General features: G+C 41.9%; 2 protein-coding genes across 2 annotated transcripts; both read right to left on the bottom strand.

The window, feature by feature from the left end:
* Window positions 1–1,468: 1,468 nt before the first annotated feature.
* grcc10 (gene rich cluster, C10 gene) lies at window positions 1,469–3,999 on the bottom strand. The gene is made up of 4 exons (XM_080831856.1): window positions 3,862–3,999; window positions 3,151–3,238; window positions 2,719–2,895; window positions 1,469–2,190 (listed from the first exon to the last, which is right to left on the bottom strand). Exons 2-4 carry the CDS (start codon window positions 3,200–3,202, stop codon window positions 2,051–2,053), a joined length of 369 nt encoding a protein of 122 aa, XP_080687982.1. The 5' UTR covers window positions 3,203–3,238; window positions 3,862–3,999; the 3' UTR covers window positions 1,469–2,050.
* A 6,212-nt stretch (window positions 4,000–10,211) lies between these two features.
* Window positions 10,212–11,502, bottom strand: ptger2b (prostaglandin E receptor 2b (subtype EP2); the record flags this gene model as incomplete). Its single annotated transcript, XM_080858989.1, has 2 exons — window positions 10,212–10,493; window positions 10,726–11,502. The coding sequence occupies 2 exons, from the start codon at window positions 11,500–11,502 to the stop codon at window positions 10,212–10,214; spliced, it is 1,059 nt and encodes a 352-aa protein (XP_080715115.1).
* Window positions 11,503–25,650: the final 14,148 nt, after the last annotated feature.

The following is a 25,650-nucleotide window of genomic DNA, read 5'->3' as shown; positions in this document are numbered from 1 at the left end:
AATAAATGATCTAAATGACAATATTTTTATTTGAAATTTGGTAGGAATGTTGCCAGTAGGTTATAGAATAAAACAGAAATGTACATTTTACTTTAACACATACCAATAAATAGTAAAACCAGAGAAACTGATAATTTTGAAGTGGTCTCTTAATTTTTTCCGCGGCTGTATATACAGTACTGTGCAAAAGTTTAGGCAGGTGTGAAAAAATGCTATGAACTAAGAATGCTTTGAAAAATGTAAACAATAAATGTTTATTTTAGCTCTACCCCGACAAGGAAACAAGGCCAAGTGACTGAACTAAGCACGAAAACATAGAAACTGGGGTGCAGAAACATGGCAGAAGGTGCTCTGGACTGATGAGTCAAAATTAGAAATATTTGGCTGTAGAAGAAGGCAGTTTGTTCGCCGAAGGGCTGGAGAGAGGTACAATAATGAGAGTCTGCAGGCAACAGTGAAGCATGGTAGAGGTTCCTTTCCAGTTTGGGGCTGCATTTCTGCAAGTGGAGTTGGAGATTTGGTCAGGATGAATGGTGTCCTCAATGCTGAGAAATACAGGCAGATACTAATCCATCATGCAATACCATCAGGGAGGCGTATGATTGGCACCAAATGTATTCTGCAGCAGGAACATAACCCCAAACATACAGCCAATGTCATTAACAACTATCTTCAGCTTAAAGAAGAACAGAAAGTCCTGCAAATGATGGTATGACCCCCACAGAGCCCTGATCTCTTCATCATCGAGTCTGTCTGGGTTTACATGAAGAGACAGAATCATTTTAGGAAGCCTACATCCACAGAAGATCTGTGGTTAGTTCTCCAAGATGTTTGGAACAATTTACCATCCGAGTTCCTTCAAAAACTGTGCGCAAGTGTATCTGGAACAATTGATGCTATTTTGAAGGCAAAGGCTGGTCACACCAAATATTGATTTAATTTAGAATTTTGTTCTGTTCCTTCACTGCATTTTGTTAATTTATGAAGAATTGATGAAAATAAACTGTTAACACTTCCATTTTTGAAAGCATTCTTAGTTTACAGCATTTTTTCACACCTGCCTAAAACTTTTGCTCAGTACTGTATATGTGCAAAAAGTATGTTAATTGAAGATAAGGATGTAGCACAGATTATTACGTTGCTTAAAACTGTGGCTTTTGTGTTGCATCTTGTCAACATGTCGGTGAACTTCAATGCAGAAATAAATTGTGTTGAGTAACAATGGGTGGAATACCACTAAAGCAGGTTATGTACCAGTCGGTGTAATCAACAATGTCCAGCCACTTTGGTTAACGGTGAAGTTTATGGGACCATGTCGTTACCATTATACATTTATTAAGCAATAATAACAATCATGATCCATCTTTTAATTTTCCAAAAGGCTAGTTGTCTACTAGAAATGTAAAAGATGAGAAATAAATACACTTTTCAAAACATACAGGCAAATTGGCTGATTTTGGCCTTCATACTTCATGGTGTTCCATAAGAATTCTGGGGCTATCGCTGTCAGTGTGAATAAACTGTATGTGTATGTGTATGTTTGTGTTCCAGGAAAGACAGTGAGAGAACGTATGTGTTGGGTTTCTTCCACAGACAGAAAAAGTAAGCTGCACATTACTAAAAATGTGTTAAAATGTCAGTATTGTTAGTGTATGTATGCATTTGTAATGTTGAGGGCGATAGGGGGTGAGAGCTAAAAGTAAGGTCCGTCATGCTATATAGAAATGGCTAATTAAGTAATCTTTTGACATTAGTTATATGGTACAAAACAATGACCCATGTCTGAAACACCCTCATCAATAAACACCTATATCTCCAAAGGGCGTGGGTTTACATGTTGGCAAAAAGGCGTGTGGTGCTTCAATAATATTTAACTCAAGACAAATGTCATGGGAATGTTATAGAAGATGCAGTGGGATCCCATTACACTAAAAATTAGTCTTTTTGTAATAGAAAAAAATGCTCCTGGCACTTTTCCCAATTTCAGTTTTTTTCCCCCCAGAATGACCAAAGTAAAGTCATGTGGCTTCCTCGCTGATTATTGGTAAGCCTAGGAGGCTGGAATACTTCCTCCAATGGGAGGTGTAGAAAGAGGTGGTAGAAGGAGGGACTTGAGCTTGATTGACATGGCTGCAATTTCTGGGTCCTGTGTTTCATACATCTTCACCAGCCTGGCAAATTTAAGGACACCTAGAAAAAAAGACATTTATATTATGATTATGATTATTATTATTGCGAAAGAACAGCAAAGGACACAAAATGTTACAGGCCTAATCTTTCTTAATAATGCTATTCATCTACAAAACACTGGTACATATTCTAAATTTCTATTTTCTTAATATTCTAAATTTGAAACACACGAACGATGAAAGCTGCGGCGATACATGAATATTGTTCGACTAAAAAACTGCTTGTCAATTATTATTTATTTTTTTATAACTGAGACATTTTGTGACGCTGAGTAAGGAGCACTGAGGTATAACAAACAGCAATTTGAGTAACATTAGAAAATAACAGATAACACTGTAAAATGTAAATAGTAAAATTGACAGATCAAACAGATGGCACACCTGCGCAGACACACAAACACATGTGTCATCAAAAGGAACTCAAATCACACCAAAATACAGTGAGCATGAGAGTCAACATAATACAGAAAACACATTGATAAGTCCAGCATCAATAACACGGACATATAACACATCTGACCTTCCTTACCTTCACCCTCGTTGTTGAAGCCGTAAGCCTTGATGACCTCCTGCTGGATCTGCGTGGCCACGGGAAGAACCAGCTGCAACATCTTGCCCATGTCATTGCAGGCGCTCTCCCTGGCCTCTTCCATCCGCGCTGCGTTTTCTGGTACAGAGAAGGCCTGGATCACTTCGCTTAGCACCACTGCAGGGGCATGTGCGCGCGCGCACACACACACACACACACACACACACACACACACACACAAACACAAACACACAAATGCATCAAACACAGATCTTTAGGTAAGGACTATGGGATCAACTCAGTTATTTTCTCTTGGAACCTGTGATTAAGGTTCCCTGTTTGAGGTAATCTGTAATATCCCACCTGTCTCAGTTTTCTTTTTTTATGAAAATGTAAATTAATCAAATGTGATGACTGATGGTGTAGCTTTACCTCGGGCCTGTTCCACTGTGAGTGTGGGCTGCTGTGCAGGGGCGGATGCCATTTTGGCTCTGTTGACCACCGCTGGGTAGTTAAGGACCTATTAAATACCAAACATTATATGCATTGCATTTCCATTAGACAACTGAACTGACTCAGTTCCTTCAGGTTCTGTTCCCTTTATGATGATGACATAAAACATGTCAGAGGTTTTAAATTGTCTGGTCCATTACATGGTCATAAGAAACAAAATTCCAGGGATGAGAAAACTGAAAAAAAAGAGCCTATAGCTAAAAATCAGATTTGCTTGTCATGTTAACAAAAAGTCCGTTCTGCGGTCATGCACACTTCAGTATCTCTTTAACTAAGAATATTACAGTGACATTCTTATATCACCTCCTGTACAAACCAGACAAGAAAAGTATTAAAATAAAATGTTCATATAGCTTAATTCAGAGCAAATAACCCTCTGATGCTAGTGATGTCACATCCCTCCATGTGAGTTTATAAGTATCCTTATTTTCAACGATTGACTCAGTGTTGTTACGAATGAATTAACTATTTTGGTATTACAGTTCACAATCACAGACTACTTAGTGCAGTGCATTTTTCAAATGCTACGGAAAATCAAAATAGACAAGCTTCAATATAAATCGCCAATTGACGTCCGTCAAACCAACAGGGGTGCGTTCACAAATCTGGATGATGAACACTAAAGCTTACCTAAAATCAGGCTCCCGTAGATTTTACTTTCCTACTCGTTGGATCGGCCAAATCACTTACAACACAAAGTTCAGCTTCATGGAATATAGAATGTTTAGCTGTAATTGATATGCAATAAAAACCCAAGAAGGACATTTCACAAGTGCCCACCTATCTTTTTCGAGGGTATACGAAACACATTGTCAACTTCCGGCACCGGAAGCCGGGTTGTTGTATCATAATAAAAGTCAATTTTGGAATTTGAAGAACTAATCACTGTCTCTGATTTATTTAACTTGTATATCAAATAGATTTTATATCATTGTGTATTTAATATATTTATTTATGATATTTGTTACCTGTCTCTATATTTACCTCTCTATACCTTCAAATCCAGGGAATAACATGTTTCTGACAAATGCACGTCCTGGTTTTCAGGAAACTCTGCACTAGACTGGATTTACTCTCTGTATGATGACAATTACTCCCAAAGTGTCGCCTTAGGCCATGATTATAACCCTCTGCACTAAACAGCACCAAACAGTGCTAAACAAATTCAGCCCTGCATACACCATCACAAGTCAAAAATATGTAAACATGTTGATGTGTTCCAGTCCCAGGAAGTACTGTCACGGTGGCCTTGAAAGACAATTTACTGGTCACAGGGAAGTCCCTGACCCCATGCTTCTCAACAGTTCTGTCTGCATCATCAGAGACCCTGGGAACATACTGCAATGTGCACTACTTCTGGCCACCCCATAATCTTGAAAAAGATGCAAAATCTTCCCAAAGTCATTAAACCCTCCCCAAATCTGCAAGGATAAGGCTAGATACAAACCACTTACCAGCCACAACCACCTCAGAGAAAATGTGCTAATGTTCATGTTCGACCAGCTAAAGAACAAAGGGAATGAATACTTACGACAATCCAAGAATCACCAGATTTAGATGCATTCTTGGTTACGAAATATTTTTGAGCCTATTTTATGTTTCTCTTTCTACATTACACTTGCACACTCTCTAAAGACAATTGATTGTCTGACTTAACCAATTCAGTTTAACAAGTACCTAATTAAACACAGACTAGCCAGACCAACAGACATTAAATCTCCTATTTAGAAGGACCACAGAGTGCCAATAAAGTCCTGTTTTAAAAGGGACAGAAGAATTCTGTTTTGGTCTTTCACATAAATTAAGTCCAATACAAAAGGAACTGGCAACAACTATATTGGGTGGAAATACAAAAACACAAAATAATATGCCATGGTTTCAGCACAAATAGCTGAGAAACATGTTATGCTAAGGAGCAACATCTGGAAAGAAATGGGGCTCCAATTGCCTCTCTGCATTCTTGCTTTTTTCCTGCACTGTATTGTCATTTGTCATGTTGTTCTTAACAAAAAAAATGTATCACTGACCTGTGCTGTTACTGAAATACTGCAAGCTTATATGTGTGCTCAAGTTATTTTGGGATTTATTGGTTGTTTTCTGGATTCCACAGATACTTTACCCCATGTTTGTGAAATGCTGAGGGAACCCCAATGTTCCCATGCAAAAACACTTTAATATGAAAACATGCTATAAATATGCTACATTCTACCAAAAGCAATCGGTTGGAATATGATATTGAATTTATGAATGTTTTTTTAATTAAGCATGTTTTTCAGCAGTTGAAATCCTTTTATTTACAGAGTTTACATTGTGGACACTTACCATGGAAAAATCATGCAGAGTTTAACAGCATGTTCTTTGTGAGTAACAGCACCATGTTCCATTGTTGATATTGTTAACTGCATAATGTCTAGTTATCTAAACATAAAAATGAACTCAATCATAGCAGGCTTAGAGCTCTCAGAGTGCCCCCGTATTGGAGTCTTTAGTTCCCACAGACACATGCTGCCTCCCCTGCTGAAAAGGGCCAGCTGGTCCAGCTGTGTTCGAGTCAGCACTGCTGTCCAGGACAGGACAAATACCTCAGCCCAGACCTTGGCCAGCGCCACATCGCTGCCAGCTTCTATCTGTGCTTGTGTTCGATGGCGATGTGCACTCTCATTGTCTAGGGGTAGTGTTTGTTGTGTAGCGTTAGCACAGCTTCAAACTCAGCTCTTTTGCACAAACACATTCATGGGCTGTGTCACTGAAGAGGTTCCCATTTGATCAGCAAAGCTGCACTGTCTGGCCAACATACAGGAACATAGATTGTTTAAGCAGCCTCGAGGGTGAAAAGCTTTCACCGTGGGACATGTCCAATCCTACTTAGAATAATACATCCCAATGATGTTTACAACTTTTTAAATTATTAGAGTGTGAAGCATTTTAAATGAAAGCCAATGTGTTGGCCAAGGCACTTTGTATTTATAGTTTTCTAATAAAAGGTCTCAGTAAGATTTGAAACCAGGGCAGACTGTCACAAACTGGAGACTTGAAACAAGAAATAGGATGCAAATGCACAAGGCGTGTTTTACTTTTTAAAAAATCAAAGTGCCACGATGGGCAAACAAGGCAAAGTTGACAGGACTGGAGAACACAGTACGTCTTGCTGAACACAAACAAATACACACAAAGACAAAGGAAAAGTCAAAGGCTTACATAGGAGCTCAATGAATACATTGGCCACAGGTGAGAACTAAACTTAATTGGCTACAGGTGAATCAAACATCAGTGAACCAAACATTGAGGAAACCAAACATCAAGGAACAACTAATATGTGAGGGAAACACTAAACACTGGAGAGGATGAACGGACTGGAGTAGCATATGGAGCAAGAGCAGGAACAGGAACAGAGGAGCGTGCAGCTGAGGTTGTGACACAGACAAAGAAACATAAACTTCGATGTCTACAGAAACAAATGATGTCATGGCACATACTACATTCTTCAACAGCAAAAAAAAAATTCGTTGTGAGAAAACAATTCCCTTTTCAGATTTTCCCTAAGATTGACATTTCGACATTTTGTTCATTTAAAAAAATAGTTATCATTCCTTACATAAATTATAATATAGTACGAGTATATTGCTTTCGAATAGGCACGTTTGGCCGTAAATCTAAAATCTTAGCCAGGCCTCCTGTTAATGGAAGCTTGTGTATATTTCAGAGATCCTCTGTTTATGGCAAGCTTATTCACATACCCACTTTCATTAGCCTATGCTTAATGGCAGTGGACACTGACTTGTTGTTCTTTGAGTTCCCACATTGTGAATAGAAATATTTACTTTGGCAAGTAGTTGTTTGTTTCCTTTTGTAACTGTGCTCAGTGTTTGCATTCTCAGTCTGTCTACTGGAAATGGCTACTGTCTACAGGCTTCTTAAACCCTCAATGTAAGAGGCTTATCCAGCTACACATGGAGTTAAAGTAGCATGTCACGCTGTGAAGGCTTTTCTTTCATGGGGAGTTCCGTCGCTGGCCATAGAGTTAAGGGGCGGCTGGGGGCATATGCAATAACTGAGCCATTATTCCCATCAATATGCTTAATGCTAGTGCAGAAGAGGTATTTTTTGTTCATTTTATTTCTCACAAGTTCATGATGGCACTACCCCTTCAGAGGGAATTTTGAAGGGTTGGCTATAATGATCATTCAATAGCCTAGAATATCTCAAGTGAAATATCAGCAGAGCACATTGCCTGGATGTCTAGTGGAAATGAAAGGTGTGTTTATTTGTCCTTCAAATGACCACATTCAAATTCATTTGAAGACAATACCAAAAGTAGTAGCCTATACAAAAATGAAAGTGGCAAATGGTTGCATAGTGTTGCTTTCAAGGTACGATTAGCTATTTTAGCATTTCTTGACTTGGCCACCATTGGAGTCCATCCTCTCCGTTGTATGTTTCGTACACATTGGACATAACCGGGAGGCAATGATCCCTGTCGCTGTGGACATTTCCTTAGTTAATTGTACACTATGGACTATGTTGAATTTTTAGTTGGGGATTAGAGGGCAAGACGAGAATCACATAGATCACTATTTTTCTCAGGGCATCTATTTCTGTCCTTACTATGAGATTTTAAAGCCAGTTGGACAATAGGGAAAAAAATAATCAGGTTAAAGAGCCAACAGGCTACAGCTTTGCTCTATGAAAGATATGATAAGCCATGATCTCCAGGTAACTTTTACTTTGTCTGCAAAGTTTGTGCAATTTTTTTTGTAAAGTAGCAGAGCTGTTCATCAGCCCCATGTCTGCACAGTTTGATTGACGGCCGCCACAACCTATTGATGTCCACCTTCACTGCTCTCTTCCCAGCCCGTGGATGAAAGCCAGTAGAAACTCTGCTGCAACAGCATACGCGGCTCATGTGCCGGGCGGGTAAAAGAATGCATCCATCTGTTCTTATGTCTGACAATTAAAAAACAAATGATCAATGAAAATGTGAGACATTATCTCAATATGCGGGATTCTGGACAAAGGGTCAAAACATCTCTTTCTCTCTGCGGGGGTAAGATAATCAAATCTGATGCAGGTCATTGAATTACTGACAAAAACCGCAGACTCACTGCTTGACCAAATAGCCTGAGGTGGAGAGCTTTCAGAGGGCTTAAGTGTACAAATTCATAACAAAAAAAGAACAGGATTACATGAAAGGCCTGAGAATTTAATGAACTCATATGCAGAAAGGAAGACTCCAGTGCTGACCCAAAATGTGAAGGTCTCTCAAACTCCCAGTGACTGTATGAGGCTACTCCTCTACATAGCCTGACAGCCCTCACGAGAGGCCTGAAGAACCAGCAAAGTCTGAAATAAACACTGTTAAGAGCGACGATAGACAGACAGAAGATAAATAATTGCGCTCACCTTATAAGGATTCTATTCTTCAGTGCCCAATTAAAGAGATAAAGGAGTCATACACAAAGCCCTTTCACAGGCCATATTAAGGTTGTCACACACCACAGCAGTGTTGTGATGACGTGCTGGACTTTACTGGAACCAATTGGCTTTTGGTATCATTTCCAACCGACGTGATAGTTTACCTCTGCAGTTTACTCAACATCCTCTAAAACGCACATTAGTGTGGTAGGACACGTCACACGTGAGTGTGAATCTGTGGCAGTGTGTGTTCATTCTGACATGTGGTTCCGTATATTGGCTCTTCTTTGGCTAACCAGTGTTTTGCACAGGTTTTTTCATACTCTCACAGTCACAAATGTCCACATCTTTTTACTTTCTTTTTACTCATTTCATTTTCACTTACCTCTAACAATTCACCAAATAAAAAAATCATGTTTGTGAAACTTCCCCCACAGTATGTTTAAAAAAGAATGATCAAAATGATTTATTGATTACAATTACAATTATAGCAGTCCATTGACAATATGCGGGTAACGTCTCAAAATGCTACCATATGAGAAAAATTCCAGGAATTGTGTACTAAATTTGTAAAGGCATCTCCCGTTTTCTGTGAAAATTTTTCTCATATGGAAGCATTTTGAGATCTTGCCCGCATATTGTCAGTGGACTGCGATAATTGTAATTGTAATCAATAAATCATTTTGATCATTCTTTTTTTTTTAAATACTGTGGGGGAAGTTTCACAAACATGATTTTTTTATTTGGTGAATTAAGTCTCTGGCATGGTATAACAATACTCATAGTGGTTTATGAAGTTTCTGAACCCCTAATTCTCCCCAGAGGTACAACATGACGTACCGTAACTCCAAAACCCACGTTGAACATACATCTCCTCTGACCTCAATTTCCTTGTGGACTCATCTCATTCTGACATATTTTTAGCCTTTGAAAACAAACAGTCATAATCAAAATGAGGTTCTCATGTTAAGGACCACACCATACTATTCTCATGGGAGCCCAGTCTTGATTACTATTACTTGATTTTTTTTCATAGCTTTTTATTCTTCAAATTACAGTGTACAATGAGAAATGGGAACTGAACTACATGGTAGAACTACACTGTACAATTTAGCAGGTACCATGGCTTTAAACTGTTTCCTTGTATGCATAGCAATGTTGACTTGTATGACAATGTTGACTTGTATGACCTAGATTCTGTCACAGTATTTAATGTTTTAGGCCCTAAATAAATACTGGAATAAGCTTATGATTTATAGCGTCATTCAATCATCACTGGTGTGTCTTAGATTTCTACAGTGATGCACATCTGGATCTTCCCTAGTTCCTGCAGTGTATTCACCTTCAGATCGTCCTGTACTGGGTCCCCTCCTCTGCCCTTCACCACTTTCAGTTAGTTGCCAACCATTCAGAGGCACATGGGACCACAGCTGTGACCACAAACCTAAACCTCTGACACAACCTACAGGAGGACATCCCTTAATCTGATTGGACCATCCAGTGAATAGTGCCACAGGGGGGCCCTCAGTGTGCGCTTGACAATCCTGGCACATCTCTTGTTGTGACAGTCACTGGCAGAGGGCACGGGCCGTGTGTGCAGGCAGTTTGTGAACGTCTGTTGGGGGACCAAGCCTGATAGCTCTCATGGTGCGGAAGGTGCTCTCCTCGCTTGCTGGTGTCTGCTGCCGCCGGCACAGCTTCCCCCAAAGGAAGCGCAGGACAGAGGGGCTAAGGATGATGAAGACCCATGGGTCCACGATGGAATTGAAGGAGAGCAGGCGGAGCATCCGGAGGTCCTGCTGATTGTCAATGTCGATGTCAATTCGGAAGAAGTTCATATACACCTGGATCTAAGAGGAACACAGTGCAGAAACCACTACTTTAATCACATATTACCAGTAGCCTAAATATACAATATCACTAATAATAAAACATGAACCAGTTGTCCATTTTATACACCAGTGTCAGAAGGTGTCGGGGGGCATGAACTAAACTAAAAAACGACTTAAGGGTTGAATGAAATGTAAGGTGATATGACAATATGCAATCATAAGAACAATAAAGTGAAGCAAACTTACTTACCACAAGTGGAAGAGAAAACACTACAAAACAAACAGTCATCACCACGAGGAGAACAAGGTGCTCTACTTCCTTGGTGATGGACTCATATCTTTTTCGACCACGGGGTCCTCGAAACGATCCGTGGTTGTTTCTTCTCCTCCGGTACATGCCAAATAGATGGTAGCTGACAGATCCATTGCAGAGCACCGTGCACACGATCATCAAGAGCATTGCAGAAGCGTAGGCTCCCGCGTAAACTTGTTCAAGGCGCTTTTGGGGATGCATGTCAAAGAAGCACCATGTACCGGGACAATATAACACATACTTCCCGACTCCAGCGAATGGTAGCGTACAGAACGCAAAGCAAACTAGGTAAATGATTGGAATTGTGTAGTATCCGCAGCGCTTGGTCATGTACTTCTCGTAAAAATATGCATGTCCAATGGAAAGCCAGCGTTCCACGGCCATGGCCAGTAGAATGGACAGAGTGGCCAGGCTGAAAAATGTCATGCTGAAGCCGAAGTGGTTGCAGAGAGCTCTACCACCCATCTCTACCAGATTCTCCTTCCTAACGTACGCGGCCAGAACTAACGGACTCACGGCAAGAGTCCCGAGTAAATCAGTGATGACCAGAGCAGTAACCAACACGTGAAAAAGACAGCGACTTTTCCTCCGGCGTCGTATCTCCAAAAGAAACAAAGCGAAAATGTTTCCTAAAACCCCAGCTGCGAACATAGATGCGGAAACCGCTGGGTCGCCTGGATTGGCAGAATCGAGGTAGCAAGTACTGTTTGACATATTTAGGTGTTTCATTGTTTTTTTTTAGTTTACCCTTTGTTTTTATTTCTGTTTGCACATATATCCCACAGTCCGTTACATCAGCGGAGAAGGTAGGCTACTAACGTCTGCTTTACAAACGCTTGTTTTAAGGTCTCCAAATGCTCGTGCGCTCCCCTCCCCGAGCGCTGCACAATACAGCGTAGTAGACACACGCGCTCTCAAACAAACAGGAGCAGTGATTCATCAGATTAAACTTTTTTTTTAATGACGTCATTTTGGCAAGTTAAAAGATGGAGATGTCGCAATAAAAAAATATTAACTGTACTGTAGGCATATACAGTGACGGTTGAGGATAGTTCTATACGGGTATATTTTAATAATTTGAGTTGAATAACTACTTGAACCAACACAACAAAGCAGTAGGCGTTAGGTTGAGTAGCCTACTTTTGAAGAAACAACTCAGTTAGGTTTAGGAAAAAACTGTCTGTTATTTTTGTATGTATTGGGATGCAGTTGTATGTAACCACTGAAGCAAGTACAAGCTATTGATATGTAAATGAGGGTTAATGTATGGCCGGTTAGCTCAGTTGGTTAGAGCGTCGTGCTAATAACGCGAAGGTCGCGGGTTCGATACCCGTACTGGCCAGGAAATCTTTTTTGGTTAGAATTAACAGTGTGCTGTAAAGTTAATGTGTAACTTGTAGTACAGAAAGATGTTCAACTGTACGGCCATATTTCTAGTTACCTCATATATACCTTTAGTGAGCATTTCACTGGGGTTTTTAAGCAAATATCTTTCTTCATCAGAGTTTTGCTGAATTAGGACTGTGAGACCGTGAGATAACTCAACAGTGTTCCAGTCCCACCACACTCTATACTCAGGAAGGGTAAGGATACATAGCACTACCAGAGAGAACAACATACCTTTCCATGTGTAGCGACCCTGGGTCAGGCTAGTGTTAGCGTTAACGAGTCTTTAATCCTAATCAAGAATAAGTTTCCTGGCCAGTACGGGTATCGAACCCGCGACCTTCGCGTTATTAGCACGACGCTCTAACCAACTGAGCTAACCGGCCATACACCTATAGATGTTTTCATGCCAGTTCAGTTTCTTTTAAACTGTCAGATTTAGTACACTTTTAAAATACCGTTTTGAATATGTTTTACTAAGCTACAACCCATACACAACTGGTTCCTTCCGTCTTCATCAACACACTGCTTGTGTAGGTATGTGACATTATGGACAGTATTTCTAAATTATAATTGACCCTGCTTCTAACTTTATGCAGAACTTGAAGGAACAATTTTGTGACAGGGCGTAAGGGCTTGAAAATGTTCTAACCTAAAAGGTGTCATGCAGGGGCGAATCTAGGTTCTGACTTTTTGGGGGGCTAAGCCCCTATAGAAAACCTATTATTTTTCCTGTAACCCAACCGAACTAGGGGGGTCTTGGGGCATGCTCCCCCAGAAGATTTTTTTGAAAATATTCTTTTAAATAGTGTCCTCTAGTGGGTAAATCAGCCTTTATGCTCGGGGACGTAAGCGTAAACGCAAGTGCAAGAGGCCGCGCAAGCCCCTTGCGCGACCCTTGCGCGTCTTTTCACGTCTTGCGTGCATCGGCCCCTTTTTCTAGACTTGCGTCATTTTTTACGTAAAGTCTTACGCGAGCCTCGCAGCCTGCATTCTATCAACGAAAGTTACGAGATGAGGTTACTAAAATATTCTGCATGTCTACTCAGTTTTACAGTGCTTCCCAAGTAAAGGCTGATTTATGCTCGGGGACGTAAGCGTAAGCGCAAGAGGCCGCGCAAGCCCCTTGCGCGACTTTTCACGTCTTGCGTGCGTCTGCCCCTTTTTCTAGACTTGCGTCATTTTTTACGTAAGGTCTTACGCGAGCCTCGCAGCCTGCATTCTATCAACGAATGTTAGGAGATGAGGTTACTAAAATATTCTGCATGTCTACTACGCGGCTGCTTGGTTCAGCGTTGGGGTTAATTGTTGCGCAAAATTTACTCAGTGCAGTTCATGCTCCCAAAGGTTGCGCGTGTTGTCAAGAGCCTGCCTTTTGCTTGGCAAATAGAAAGCTGTTTCCCTAACAGAAAGTCTGAAGCTTGAAGTTCTTTTCAAACCTTTGCTTGGGTAGCACTGTTAAACTGAGCAGACGTGCAGACTACATTTTGGTAATCTCATCACGTAACATTCGTTTTCTAAAAACAATCACATAGTATTGCATGTTTTACTGTGGTAGAAAATACGTTAGCTTAATGCTAAAGTATATGGGGAATCCTATAGAGACCGCGCTAGGTATTAGCATCAATTCATTCACGTTAATGTTTTTGTATGAGCCTGACATTTGCTCTGCAGATAGATAACAGGTTCCCTAACAGAAAGCCTGAAACTTGAAGTTCTTTACTTGGGAAGCACTGTACAACTGAGTAGACATGCATAATATTTTAGTAACCTCATCTCGTAACATTCGTTGATAGAATGCAGGCTGCGAGGCTCGCGTAAGACCTTACGTAAAAATTGACGCTAGTCTAGAAAAAGGGGCCGACGCACGCAAGACGTGAAAAGTCCCGCAAGGGGCTTGCGCGGCCTCTTGCGCTTACGCTTACGTCCCCGAGCATAAAGACTGAAGGCTGATTCATGCTTCCTTACGTAAGCGTAAGCGCAAGCGCAAGAGGCCGCGCAAGCCCCTTGCGCGACCCTTGCGCGACTTCTTACGTCTTGCGTGCGTCGGCCCCTTTTTCTAGACTTGCGTCATTTTTTACGTAAGCCCTTACGCGAGCCTCGCAGCCTGCATTCTATCAACGAATGATACGAGATGAGGTTACTAAAATATTCTGCATGTCTACTCAGTTTTACAGTGATTCCCAAGTAAAGGTTTGAAAAGAACTTCAAGCTTCAGACTTTCTGTTAGGGAACCTGTTATCTATCTGCAGAGCAAATGTCAGGCTCATACAAAAACATTAACGTGAATTACTTGATGCTAATACCTAGCGCGGTGTCTATAGGATTTTCCATATACGTTAGCATTAAGCTAACTTATTTTCTACCACAGTTAAACATGCAATACTATGTGATTGTTTTTAGAAAACGAATGTTACGTGATGAGATTACTCAAATGTAGTCTGCACGTCTGCTCAGTTTAACAGTGCTACCCAAGCAAAGGTTTGAAAAGAACTTCAAGCTTCAGACTTTCTGTTAGGGAAACAGCTTTCTATCTGCCAGGCAAATGGCAGGCTCATGACAACACGCGCAACCTTTGGGAGCATGAACTGCACCGAGTAAATTTTGCGCAACCGTTAACCCCCAACGCTGTAGCATGCAGCCGCCTTTAGAAGCATGCAAGGGCCTTAAAGGCTGATTCATGCTTCCTTACGTAAGCGTAAGCGCAAGCGCAAGAGGCTGCGCAAGCCCCTTGCGCGACCCTTGCGCGACTGCTTACGTCTTGCGTGCGTCGGCCCCTTTTTCTAGACTAGCGTCATTTTTTACGTAAGCCCTTACGCGAGCCTCGCAGCCTGCATTCTATCAACGAATGATACGAGATGAGGTTACTAAAATATTCTGCATGTCTACTCAGTTTTACAGTGCTTCCCAAGTAAAGGTTTGAAAAGAACTTCAAGCTTCAGACTTTCTGTTAGGGAACCTGTTATCTATCTGCAGAGCAAATGTCAGGCTCATACAAAAACATTAACGTGAATTACTTGATGCTAATACCTAGCGCGGTGTCTATAGGATTTTCCATATACGTTAGCATTAAGCTAACTTATTTTCTACCACAGTTAAACATGCAATACTATGTGATTGTTTTTAGAAAACGAATGTTACGTGATGAGATTACTCAAATGTAGTCTGCACGTCTGCTCAGTTTAACAGTGCTACCCAAGCAAAGGTTTGAAAAGAACTTCAAGCTTCAGACTTTCTGTTAGGGAAACAGCTTTCTATCTGCCAGGCAAATGGCAGGCTCATGACAACACGCGCAACCTTTGGGAGCATGAACTGCACCGAGTAAATTTTGCACAACCGTTAACCCCCAACGCTGTAGCATGCAGCCGCCTTAAAACATGCAATACTATGTGATTGTTTTTAGAAAACGAATGTTACGTGATGAGATTACTCAAATGTAGTCTGCATGTCTGCTCAGTTTAACAGTGCTACCCAAGCAAAGGTTTGAAAAGAACTTCAAGCTTCAGACTTTCTGTTAGGGAAACAGCTTTCTATCTGCCAGGCAAAATTTTACTCAGTGCAGTTCATGCTCCCAAATGTTGCGCGTGTTGTCATGAGTCTGCCATTTGCCTGGCAGATAGAAAGCTGTTAAATAAAGCAGGCTTCCAGTCAATGGAAAAATGGCTTCTCCCCACCGGCGATTGTTGTTGTTTACGATTTTCTATCAGTTCTCACCACACAATGACGTCTCATCTTTGCTCCTTGAATGTCGATATGTAATGGTATGGAGTTATTGAAACTTACTACGTGTAAAAAAGACTAGAAATTGAATGTTTATTTTTCATTGAATGTTTACATAAAGTTGCACTGGGTGCCTTTAACTCTAAAGCAATCGTGTAACATGTAGTACAGTAAAAATTCTCCTGTAGGCTATCTGCCATTTTTCTAGTTACCTCATACACATCCTATTTTAATGATTCATGTTTTGCTCTGTTTAATGCTACATTAACAAAGTAAGTGAAAGAGGTGAATATAGAATATAAGTCAGTTTATTTGGCACAAAGACACACAGCAACACACATGCGCAATCAGGGTGGCGACCCAGGACACAGACGCATGCTGAGGTCTCAGTGATGTTTCTGTCTGCATTTTCCAAGTGATCCGACCGTCTTGCCAGGGACAGACAGGAGAGTGTTCAGTTCTTCTGCATGTTTTTCTGTTGGGGTTCTTAGTGGAGGAAACCCCTTGTGAACACGGGGAGAACACATGCAAACTCCACACAGAAAGGCCCACTATAACATAAAGGTGATATGAAGGAACAGAGGTGACTATAACTCCAACTAATGACTGACAGATCACTAAAAGTTTCAGTAGTTTAGTTGACTGCGACTGGCCAGGAGTTTCTGTCTGGATTTATTGCTGCAGAGGGAAAGCTCTGGAGAGGGCAGAGCAGTTTATCTAAGCCTTAGCATTTCTGGGCCAAGTGCAGGAGGCTAATCCCAGTGAACATGTTGTCCTTAAAAATAAAAAAAAATAATTCCCAAGTGCATCCTATGCCAGTTCACTGAAGCCAGTGAAGGGGTTGTAGAACCTGATAATGTAATAATTTCCTGATAACGTAATAACCCTGATAATGTAATAAAAAATCCCTCATAAGTCCCTAAAAGATGTAATAAAACCTGATAATGTAATAATATCCCAATAATGTAATAAAGTGCATTTCCCAATAATGTAACAATCGCCATACCAATAATGTAATAAAATGTTACATTAATTGGAAGTTATTACATTATCAGGTTAGCCTCAATTTTGCAGAACCTGATAATGTAATAAATTCCTGATATTGTAAAAACTTTGGTCAGTGCTGAAATGTTGGGACACCAGTTATTCAGACCAAGTAGTGATGCTGTGTAGACAACCACCCACTATTGTTTTGCTCATATTTTGATCCCAATGGTATAGGCCTTTAGCCTTGCAAGCCGAACCTGTACAGCAAGAAGCTGTACAAGGGTCTGGCACAACACGATTTTTTATATAATATATAGTGTATCTGCTAATAGTGAAGCAGCAGGTCTCTGGACAGCTTCACTGTTTGGACCTCTGAAACTGGAGACCTGATGCTACAGCACCAACCAAAGTTATTACAATATCAGGTAATTATTACATTATCAGGTTTTGCAAAATTATTGGGAAATGCACTTTATTACATTATCGGGGTATTGTTACATTATCAGGTTTTATAACATGTTTTAGGGACTTATGAAGGAATTTGTATTACATTATCGGGAGTTATTACATTATCGGGAAATTATTACATTATCAGGTTTTACAGGGGTTATTGAGTTTTCTTTTAGTGTCTTGTCAGTATACTATACTGTTTAATTATTGAGTTTTCTCTAAGTGTCTTGTCAGTATACTATACTGTTTGAATTGTTCAATCTGGAAAGTGGAGCCCTCACCAGCCAAAACCACTTCTGGATTGTTGATTCTGCTAATGCTACATATTTAATGTAGCCCAGATGAAAAGTGCATTAGAAGCGTATCAGTTATAGCTCTGCTGTACTTTTGACTAAGCTAAGAAGTACACGACTTTCTTAATATTATCACTGTCACATCCCTACTACTACCATTTCTCGCAATCACACCAGCAACTTGGCCAAATCCACAGTTTATAGTGTCAATGTGTATAATTATACTTTGAAGGTATGCTTTGTCGGTAGTAGGTTTCGATAGCAACATTTGTAGCAATACATTCAATACAATACAATTAACAGTTTAGTTTTGCAATCTTTGCACAAAACCCTGACTGGCCCCAACTTGCTAAGACCGACAAATCTGTCTTAATTTCTGTGGAAGGCATGACGTCCAGTTCTTGTGGGCTATTCTCATGCCCCAGTTGCAGTTCCTAGTATTTTACACAAGTGCGTATATGAGCACTAGTATGGCGTGATGACGTGAACAGGATGCATGTCTCCTTGTAGTTGACTCACTGTATGACAACTAAAGTGATAAATTAAGCAGGACAAAGATCTCTTAAAATATGTGCACAATCTTCGTGCTGTTCCACAGTAGCCCTTGTGTAAACTTGAGGTAAAAAAATAAATCAAAAATATGTAGGTACTTGAGATGCCATCAACCAGGCACACATCTTTATCAATTTACAGTGCATCCTTCTGATCTCCAAGTATATATGGAGACTTAGGACAACCATTCAGGTACAATCTGCTGTGAAAAATTAGACTAACTGATAGTCTTCATTCTTTATGCTTTTGATACACCCCATTCATGCCACTTCCTGTTGTGAGGACACGAGAGTTGTAGAATGGGAAGGCAGTACCCTGGTACCTCGGGTCATAGACATATACATCCAATGGGGCGTCTATGTATATGTCTATGCCCAGGGTTGTTACAGACCTCCAATTCCGATTGACACTGGTTTGGAACTTCATTCCGGATGACATTGGTTCGTGGGCTGATTGCATTTCTAGAGCTTTATTTTGTGTGTAGAAATGTCTGAGTGTGCGCACACAGTGACTCTCCTTGTTCAATGACGGTGTGTACCCTTTGGGTGTCAATGGACATGAAAAAGGGACATTAACTATGTGTTTTTCTGTGATCAGTAACTGTGGTTGAGAAAAGGGCAGACAGTTTGTGCTTCCAGGTGTCATATGTCATAATATTCCAGAGTGCCTGGCCCCCTTCAGCCCCCTCCCTGTGACCCGGGGAATCCCTGATGTCCTTTGGAGACTGAGTTTGTTGAGTCACCATGGTGATTAGCCCACCGCTCAAAATACTTCCCAGGAGTTCATCCTAGGGCCATTTTCTTTTGCACAGGGTTGTGTCATCATGTTCTTCTGAAATGTAGATATGGATGAGCAGGAGTTTCTTGAAACTGACTTACATTACAACGTCGAGACTTCCTCACTGTGAGTCAGCCTGTTACGTCTGGTGTGGTTGTAACTTAAGGGAAAAATGGGAAAATCTGGACACCAGATTGCTTCCAGTGAGCTTTCAAAGGGAAAGCACTCCGACCACAAATTAAATTTCTCAGAATTTGTCATGTCTTGACATTACTCATGTTGTAGCTGAGTTAGGTTTTTTAAGGTTGCAAACTTCCAAGGCTTATTTGAGTGAGATTGACAATGACTGATCAAACTTTTTGACATGAAATTCATTTATTTTGATGCTAGACAGGACAGGTCGATGACTTTGGGCATCTAGAAAAACTAAAAATCTCTGTAAGAGAGGGATGACACCAATAAGGTTACAGCCTACATTGAATCATTTCATAAATAAGCCAATTGGTAGGAATGTTTATGATGAAAACAGACACAGCAATACTGCACTAGCTTCCTCTTAAAGCTGTTGTTGTTGCGTGAGGTGGTGCCGTGAGAGGTCTCGGGCCCTGTAATTCAAAGTTACATCGTGCAATTCCAGGCACACCAGGCATGCATGCTGTGGCAGTGGCGTCATTCTCCATATTAAAAGTCAGTTTACCACCAAAATATTTGTTTTTCTGTTATTTTAAGGTAAAAATATTGCATAATATTACTTTAACAATTCTGTCCGAGTCCTGTGGCAAACACTATCGCCGTTTTCCTGTTTTGTAAGGCTTGTATTACACATAAACTTCAAACTGTCCAGTAGATGGCAGTAGACCATTGTGAAGTTATAGATGATTTCATGGGGAATTAGCTCAAATGGTAGAGCGCTCGCTGCGCAAAGGCAGGAAGCCGATCTCTACGCTCCCTTGCGCAAGCATAAACACACGGAAAATACGGGGAAGTGTATAATAATTAAATAAGATAAATAAGTCCTTCCAGATTTGGAGGGAGGACAAATACATGTTGGGGGCCTGATGTTGAAGGAAGGAGCTGCAGTTTCTCCTTCGGTGGTGGAAGCTGGGCAGGGGCCACAGGAATGGGGTTGGGTGGAGCCATTCCCTGAGAAAGGACACTCAGCTCCTGGTTCTTCTGCCGCCGTTGAAACCTGAGAGAAGATCATATGTGTTAGATATGTATTAATTAGAGAATTATTCTAGTCAATTTGAGGTAAATAATGTGCCTGACCTACCATTGAATGAGTGTCCTCTGATTTAGCTCAAAGAGCTGGATCTCTGTGTCTTCTTCAACACTAGAGCTAAGCACTAAGTCCCGGATGTGGTGGTAATCAGAGAGAATTTTCGTCCATCTGGGGGTGGAACCTCCAGCCTTCCTGGTGGGTGTCTTGTGCAAAGTGCACAGCCTTATGCACATGGCCTCCACCAAGCGGCTGGTGTTGGGCCACTGAGCGGGCCCCCCACGATGTCCGATCAAGCAACGCTTGACACTCTCCACACCAGGTGTGACTCCAGACCGCTTCCGCTTGGGTGCCTTAAAACGGCCACTTGTTAGTTGCTGCTGATGTCGAGGCTGGTAGACAACCCTCTTCTGGTCACCTTCCGGGAGATCATTCCACAGTTTGATGACCTGGGTCACCTGCAGCGCATCGATGTAGGAAGCCTCACGCAGACCCACCAGGTAAGTCGCTAAATGCTGGACCTTGTCCCACCCAGCGATCCCATGTGGTCCAATGACTTCTCCCTAATACATAAATAAATTAGGAGTAATGTATGTGAAATAAAATGTCATTGAGATTGGATTGAAATAGCCATTCAAGTGTCTTACCTGAGCCTCGTTGGACATACTGGTGTCACTCTCCTGTGCAGCCTGAGAAGTGTCGGGCGGCACTGCAGAGGCGGCAGCAGGATGTTGTCCTCCATCACGTGATGGCAGATCAGCAGGTGATGCAGGGGCCTGAGACGGGGAGGCCTGAGGACTCGTCCTCAACGATCCCAGATCACTGCAGGGGTCATCCTCATGAAGGACAGGAACTGTGATGTCCTCCGCGGTCTCGTCTTCAAACCCCTCATCTTGTGCTTCCTCATCCATGACTTCCTCCACCAGCCTATCCTCCTCCTCCTCTGGGTTCTGGAGCACTGGAGTCAGGGTTTTGCCAGTCTGGTCGTACAGGTACTCAATTCCCAGCAATTCACCTACAAAAACAAAGCAGAAAAAAGAAAATATTCATAATATTTTATCTAATACATAATTGATTTATAACCAGTGTTACTAAAGAACAAATTCATTCATTAACGTGTTCTTTTTCATGTTGAATGGGGGATCATTTCCCCCATGTGTATGCTCCAGGGGTGTGATAACGCTCATCCCAGCATCTCCCGAGCACCTTTTGGCTGAGCTGGTCCACTGCCTCTCTCAGAGCACTGCCATAAGAGCGGATGGAAGGTGCTCCTTTTACGGCGCTCTCCATCCTGTCATCATTCCAGCGCATCAGGCCTTCCAGAAGATACGCCTGGAAATGCGCATCACTGGCACTGGTTCCTGAAGGTTAAATAAACAAAGAAGCGTTTGTCACATTCATACAAGATATTCACTACATATGGGATGCTATGAACTACTGTATCTATAACATGTAATAGAAATATGTTTGTCATTACAACCAGACATTGAGGAAAACATAGGTATTAAACCAGTAACCCATATGCAATACCTGGAATTAATTTATTCAAGTGGAGGTGGAAGGACTCCAGGGAGGTAGAGCCACGGGCACACCTGTAGCAGCACAGCTCCACACCACCTTTCTTCAGGGTGCCTGTTTGAGTGTAGAGCGGGAAGTCCTCTGGGTCCTGGATACAGCGCACGTGTTTCTGCTGCTCCTGCCATATCTGCTGGATCCGTTCGTTGCCCAGCAGAGGAACGCCCAGAGTGTCCTTCCCACTTGCGCTGTCAAACAGACTGATCAATGACCCAATCAGTCTCGTGGTCTCCTCCACCCCTCTGGTCCTCCTCCTGCAGTGCAGAGCCAACTCCCTCCGGGTGATGTGAGTGCTAAGCGGCTTCTCCGATAGGTGGCCAAACCTCTCTGCTGCCAGCTCGCCCTCCTTGGCATGGCGAAGAGCAGCAACATCCTCCAGATCCCACTCAAAAATGCACGTGGACAGGCGTGCCATGAAAGTGCCGTACATGGGATCAGCCTCTGTTGTGACACCTGCAGCAAACCGGCGCATGAAATGCCATATATCAAGGCGCACCTGAAGCCTCTCCCACTCGGCAAACATGGCATCCACTTTCTTCCTCACGGGCTCGCCGCGCCTGTTCCTCTGTGTGTACCGGGAAACAGGAGGAGCAGCAGGCGCAGGAGCAAGTGGAGCTGGGTTGAGGAGGAGTGCCTGGGACACAGGAGGAGCAGCAGGTGCAGGAGCAAGTGGAGCGAGAGGTAGGGGGATCGATGCCCCCATTCTCCAGCAATTGTTTTTTTTAGTTTCATCCAAAGTAAAGTCGCGATTATGACCCTGATAATTGTATTGACATGACATGCATGTGTCCGAATGAGAAGAGATTCATGTAATCTTCTCCTTGGCTCAGGAAAGTCGGTTCTCTTCTGGTCGACTGTGACATTGGATGACCTCGGATGACTACGATACCAGGTTTCGTACTCAAACTGTCAAACGCTCGTCTCTCTCTGCTGAAGCGAGCGCAAGGAAAGTAACCATGATATGTTTGTATTTTTCTCTTACATTATGTGCTATGTAGTTAGCCGATGTAACTTGGGCATTACGAACAAGGTAAGGTGTATTAACTCTAGCCATACTGTATCTGAAAGCAAAAAAGACATCAGTGTTGTCAGTGTAGTTTGCCTAACTAACAGTATTACTGTACTCATAACCTTGACCCAAAAGACAAGTGAGTAAAGCAGTTGTGAAAAGATGCAGATTGTGCAGACTTAAATCACTGAAATTACCATCCAATGAACATGTAACTAATCACTGCAACAATGTGCATTTCAGGTATGCTTGTGACCATGGCCGTATTAAGAAACCATGGGCCCCTGGGCCTCGACATGTTAAAGCCCGCCCCCCCGCGTGCGCAAAAAAAAATTGTGCGCTCGCAAAAAAACACGCACGCAGGCACATTGGATTTAACGGTCATTGGGAAAGTAAACAGGTCATAACATCCATAACATAACACTCCATAACATTCACCTTCCATGCCCTGCTATTGTTTCTGACATTACGTGTGACAGGGCTACAGCCGACTGATTATTTTCCAAATTGAAACTGAAACTGACCTACCTGAGCAGCATGGGGCAGGAGAGGCTGAATGGGCTGGCTATCCTGTCCATTGAAAGAGCAAATCATGCATCACCACTTTTATGTTTGAAAGGCGTCGTTCGGCAAGTGTACTGTGCCTTTGGCTGGGCTCATTTAGCTTGTAGGTCTTGATAATGCGCCTAAACTAGCTATATCGTAACGTCCAGTGGGGAAAATAAGCCCAAAGCATAATGTTTCCACCTCCATGCTTGACGGTGGGGATGGGGTCATATTCAGCATTCTTCCCCCTCCAAACGAGGCAAGCTTGATTTTGGTCTCATCTGAACACACCCTGTCTCCCAATCCTCCTTAGAATCATTCGTTCATTGGCAAACTTCAGGTGGCCCTGTATATGTGCTTCCTTGAGCAGGGGGACCTTGCGAATGTTGCAGTACTTCAAAAAATGACGGCGTAGTGTGTTGCCAATGGTTTTCTTGGTGACTGTGGTCCCAGCTGCCTTGAGATCATTCACAAGCTCCCCCTGTGTAGTTCTGGGGTTATTCGGCACCTTTCGGATGATCACCGATACCACACAAGGGGATATCTTGCATGGAGCCCCAGAACTAGAGCAGTGACAGTTGTTTGGTGTTGCTTCCATTTACAATTAATCGCACTAATAGATGTCTGCTTCTCACCAAGCTGCTTGCTGGTTTTGTAGCCCATTCCAGCCTTGTGCAGGTTTACAATCTTATCTCTGACGTCCTTAGACAACTCTTTGGTCTTGCCCATGGTGGTGAGGTTGAAGGTGTGAAGTATGATTCTTCGGACAGGTTTTTTTGTACATGTCACCAGTTGAGCAGATGTACCTTGTTGGACCTAATAAGGACTAATCTGTGTGCTTCTTGGGCACAAAACTGGTCATTGGGAGCCAGAATTCTTGCTGTTTGCTTGGGGGTTCAAATACTTATTTTCTGCACCAAATGCAAATAAAGTCATAGATGTTATAAAATGCAGTTTTCTGGATTTGTGTGTTTATATTCTGTTTCTCACTGTTAAAATACACCTACCATTACAATTCTAGAGCACAAATTTCTTTGCAAGTGGCCAAACTTGCGAAATCGGCAGGGGTTCAAATACTTATTTTCCCCACTGTATAGTCACATGATTAAATAGAGACTTGACATTGGCGAACAAGATACATATTACCAAGCAATCATCATTGCATATCTGTATATGACAAAAATAACGAATATAATAAGAAATCATTAATTTAATTTAATCAGCTTTTTTAAAGTGTCTATAGGCTAGTGTATGTACGATAAGCATATAATTGTGTAAGATTGGTACTGACGATTTCCCCCTAAAAATTATGAAAACACAGAGACATGTTTGCCATTTTGAGGGAATATATAACATAAGGTATCTTAGATAGACCATAAAAAAAAAATCATCATTAATCACTCTTGCATTAAGCGTCACATTGACATCCATAGGATCGACAAAATTTAGAAAACAGGATCTGCTTTCACTATGAACCTTCCGCGCTGGCTGCATTGTCCATAGTTATGCCCCTGTCGCACATGCACATTTTCTAACACAGCACAGGTACACTCAATTAAAGCCATTAGCAAATTAACAAAATACACCTTTTGCAACCACAAATAAGAGATACATAACAGCAACTTTACACAGAGGCTCTGGCTTAAGGGCCCTAAGACATCCATGTCTTGTGACATCCATGTCATTCGGCTGCTTCGGGACCTGACTCTCGGCAAAAGTCCAGCACGCCTGGTAAAGCAGTTTATGGGCAACTATGGCAGACCCAGTTGGCACACTATGTTTGGGAATGTGCTGACTTTAAAAAATCAGGGTGAAGTCATTGCTGGTGACGGTCATCAGTAAAGCATCAGACCAGCAAAGACACAGACACATGCAGGCAGGCACGCAGAGATGCACATATCTGGGTAATGATACATACCACTACCAGAGACATCAACAGACGTCTCCATATGTAGCAACCCTGGGTCAGGATAGTTTTAGCGTTAAGGAGCATCTTTAATCCTTACCAAGAATAAGTTTCCCTGGCCAGTACGGGTATCGAACCCGCGACCTTCGCGTTATTAGCACGACGCTCTAACCAACTGAGCTAACCGGCCATGCATGACACCCTGTTTCGGTGTCATAACTACAACTTCATAACTTTAAAATACTGTTTAAGCTACCAACTGCTTCGATGGTAACATACAACTGCACAACTTCAATTGTTTCTTTACACTCTCTAGAATATCAATCAGAACGAGAACAGTCTGTTAATGAAGCCAAGCCACTAAATGTATATGATCGAGGCTCTCAAGGACAACATGTTTACTGTGAATAGCCTCCCGCACTTGTCCCATAAAGGCTCGCGG

Source organism: Sprattus sprattus (genome assembly GCF_963457725.1).
Source record: "Sprattus sprattus genome assembly, chromosome: 2".
NCBI lineage: Eukaryota > Metazoa > Chordata > Actinopteri > Clupeiformes > Clupeidae > Sprattus > Sprattus sprattus.
This window is presented reverse-complemented; position numbering and strand designations above follow the sequence as displayed.

Coding starts and splice junctions, on each gene's coding strand:
- grcc10 (XM_080831856.1), bottom strand. CDS start 3,202: ATGGCATCCGCCCCTGCACAGCAGCCCACACTCACAGTGGAACAGGCC. Junction 2,896..3,150: donor CACAGTGGAACAGGCCCGAG/GTAAAGCTACAC, acceptor ATGCCCCTGCAG/TGGTGCTAAGCGAAGTGATC. Junction 2,191..2,718: donor CTTCAACAACGAGGGTGAAG/GTAAGGAAGGTC, acceptor CTTTTTTTCTAG/GTGTCCTTAAATTTGCCAGG.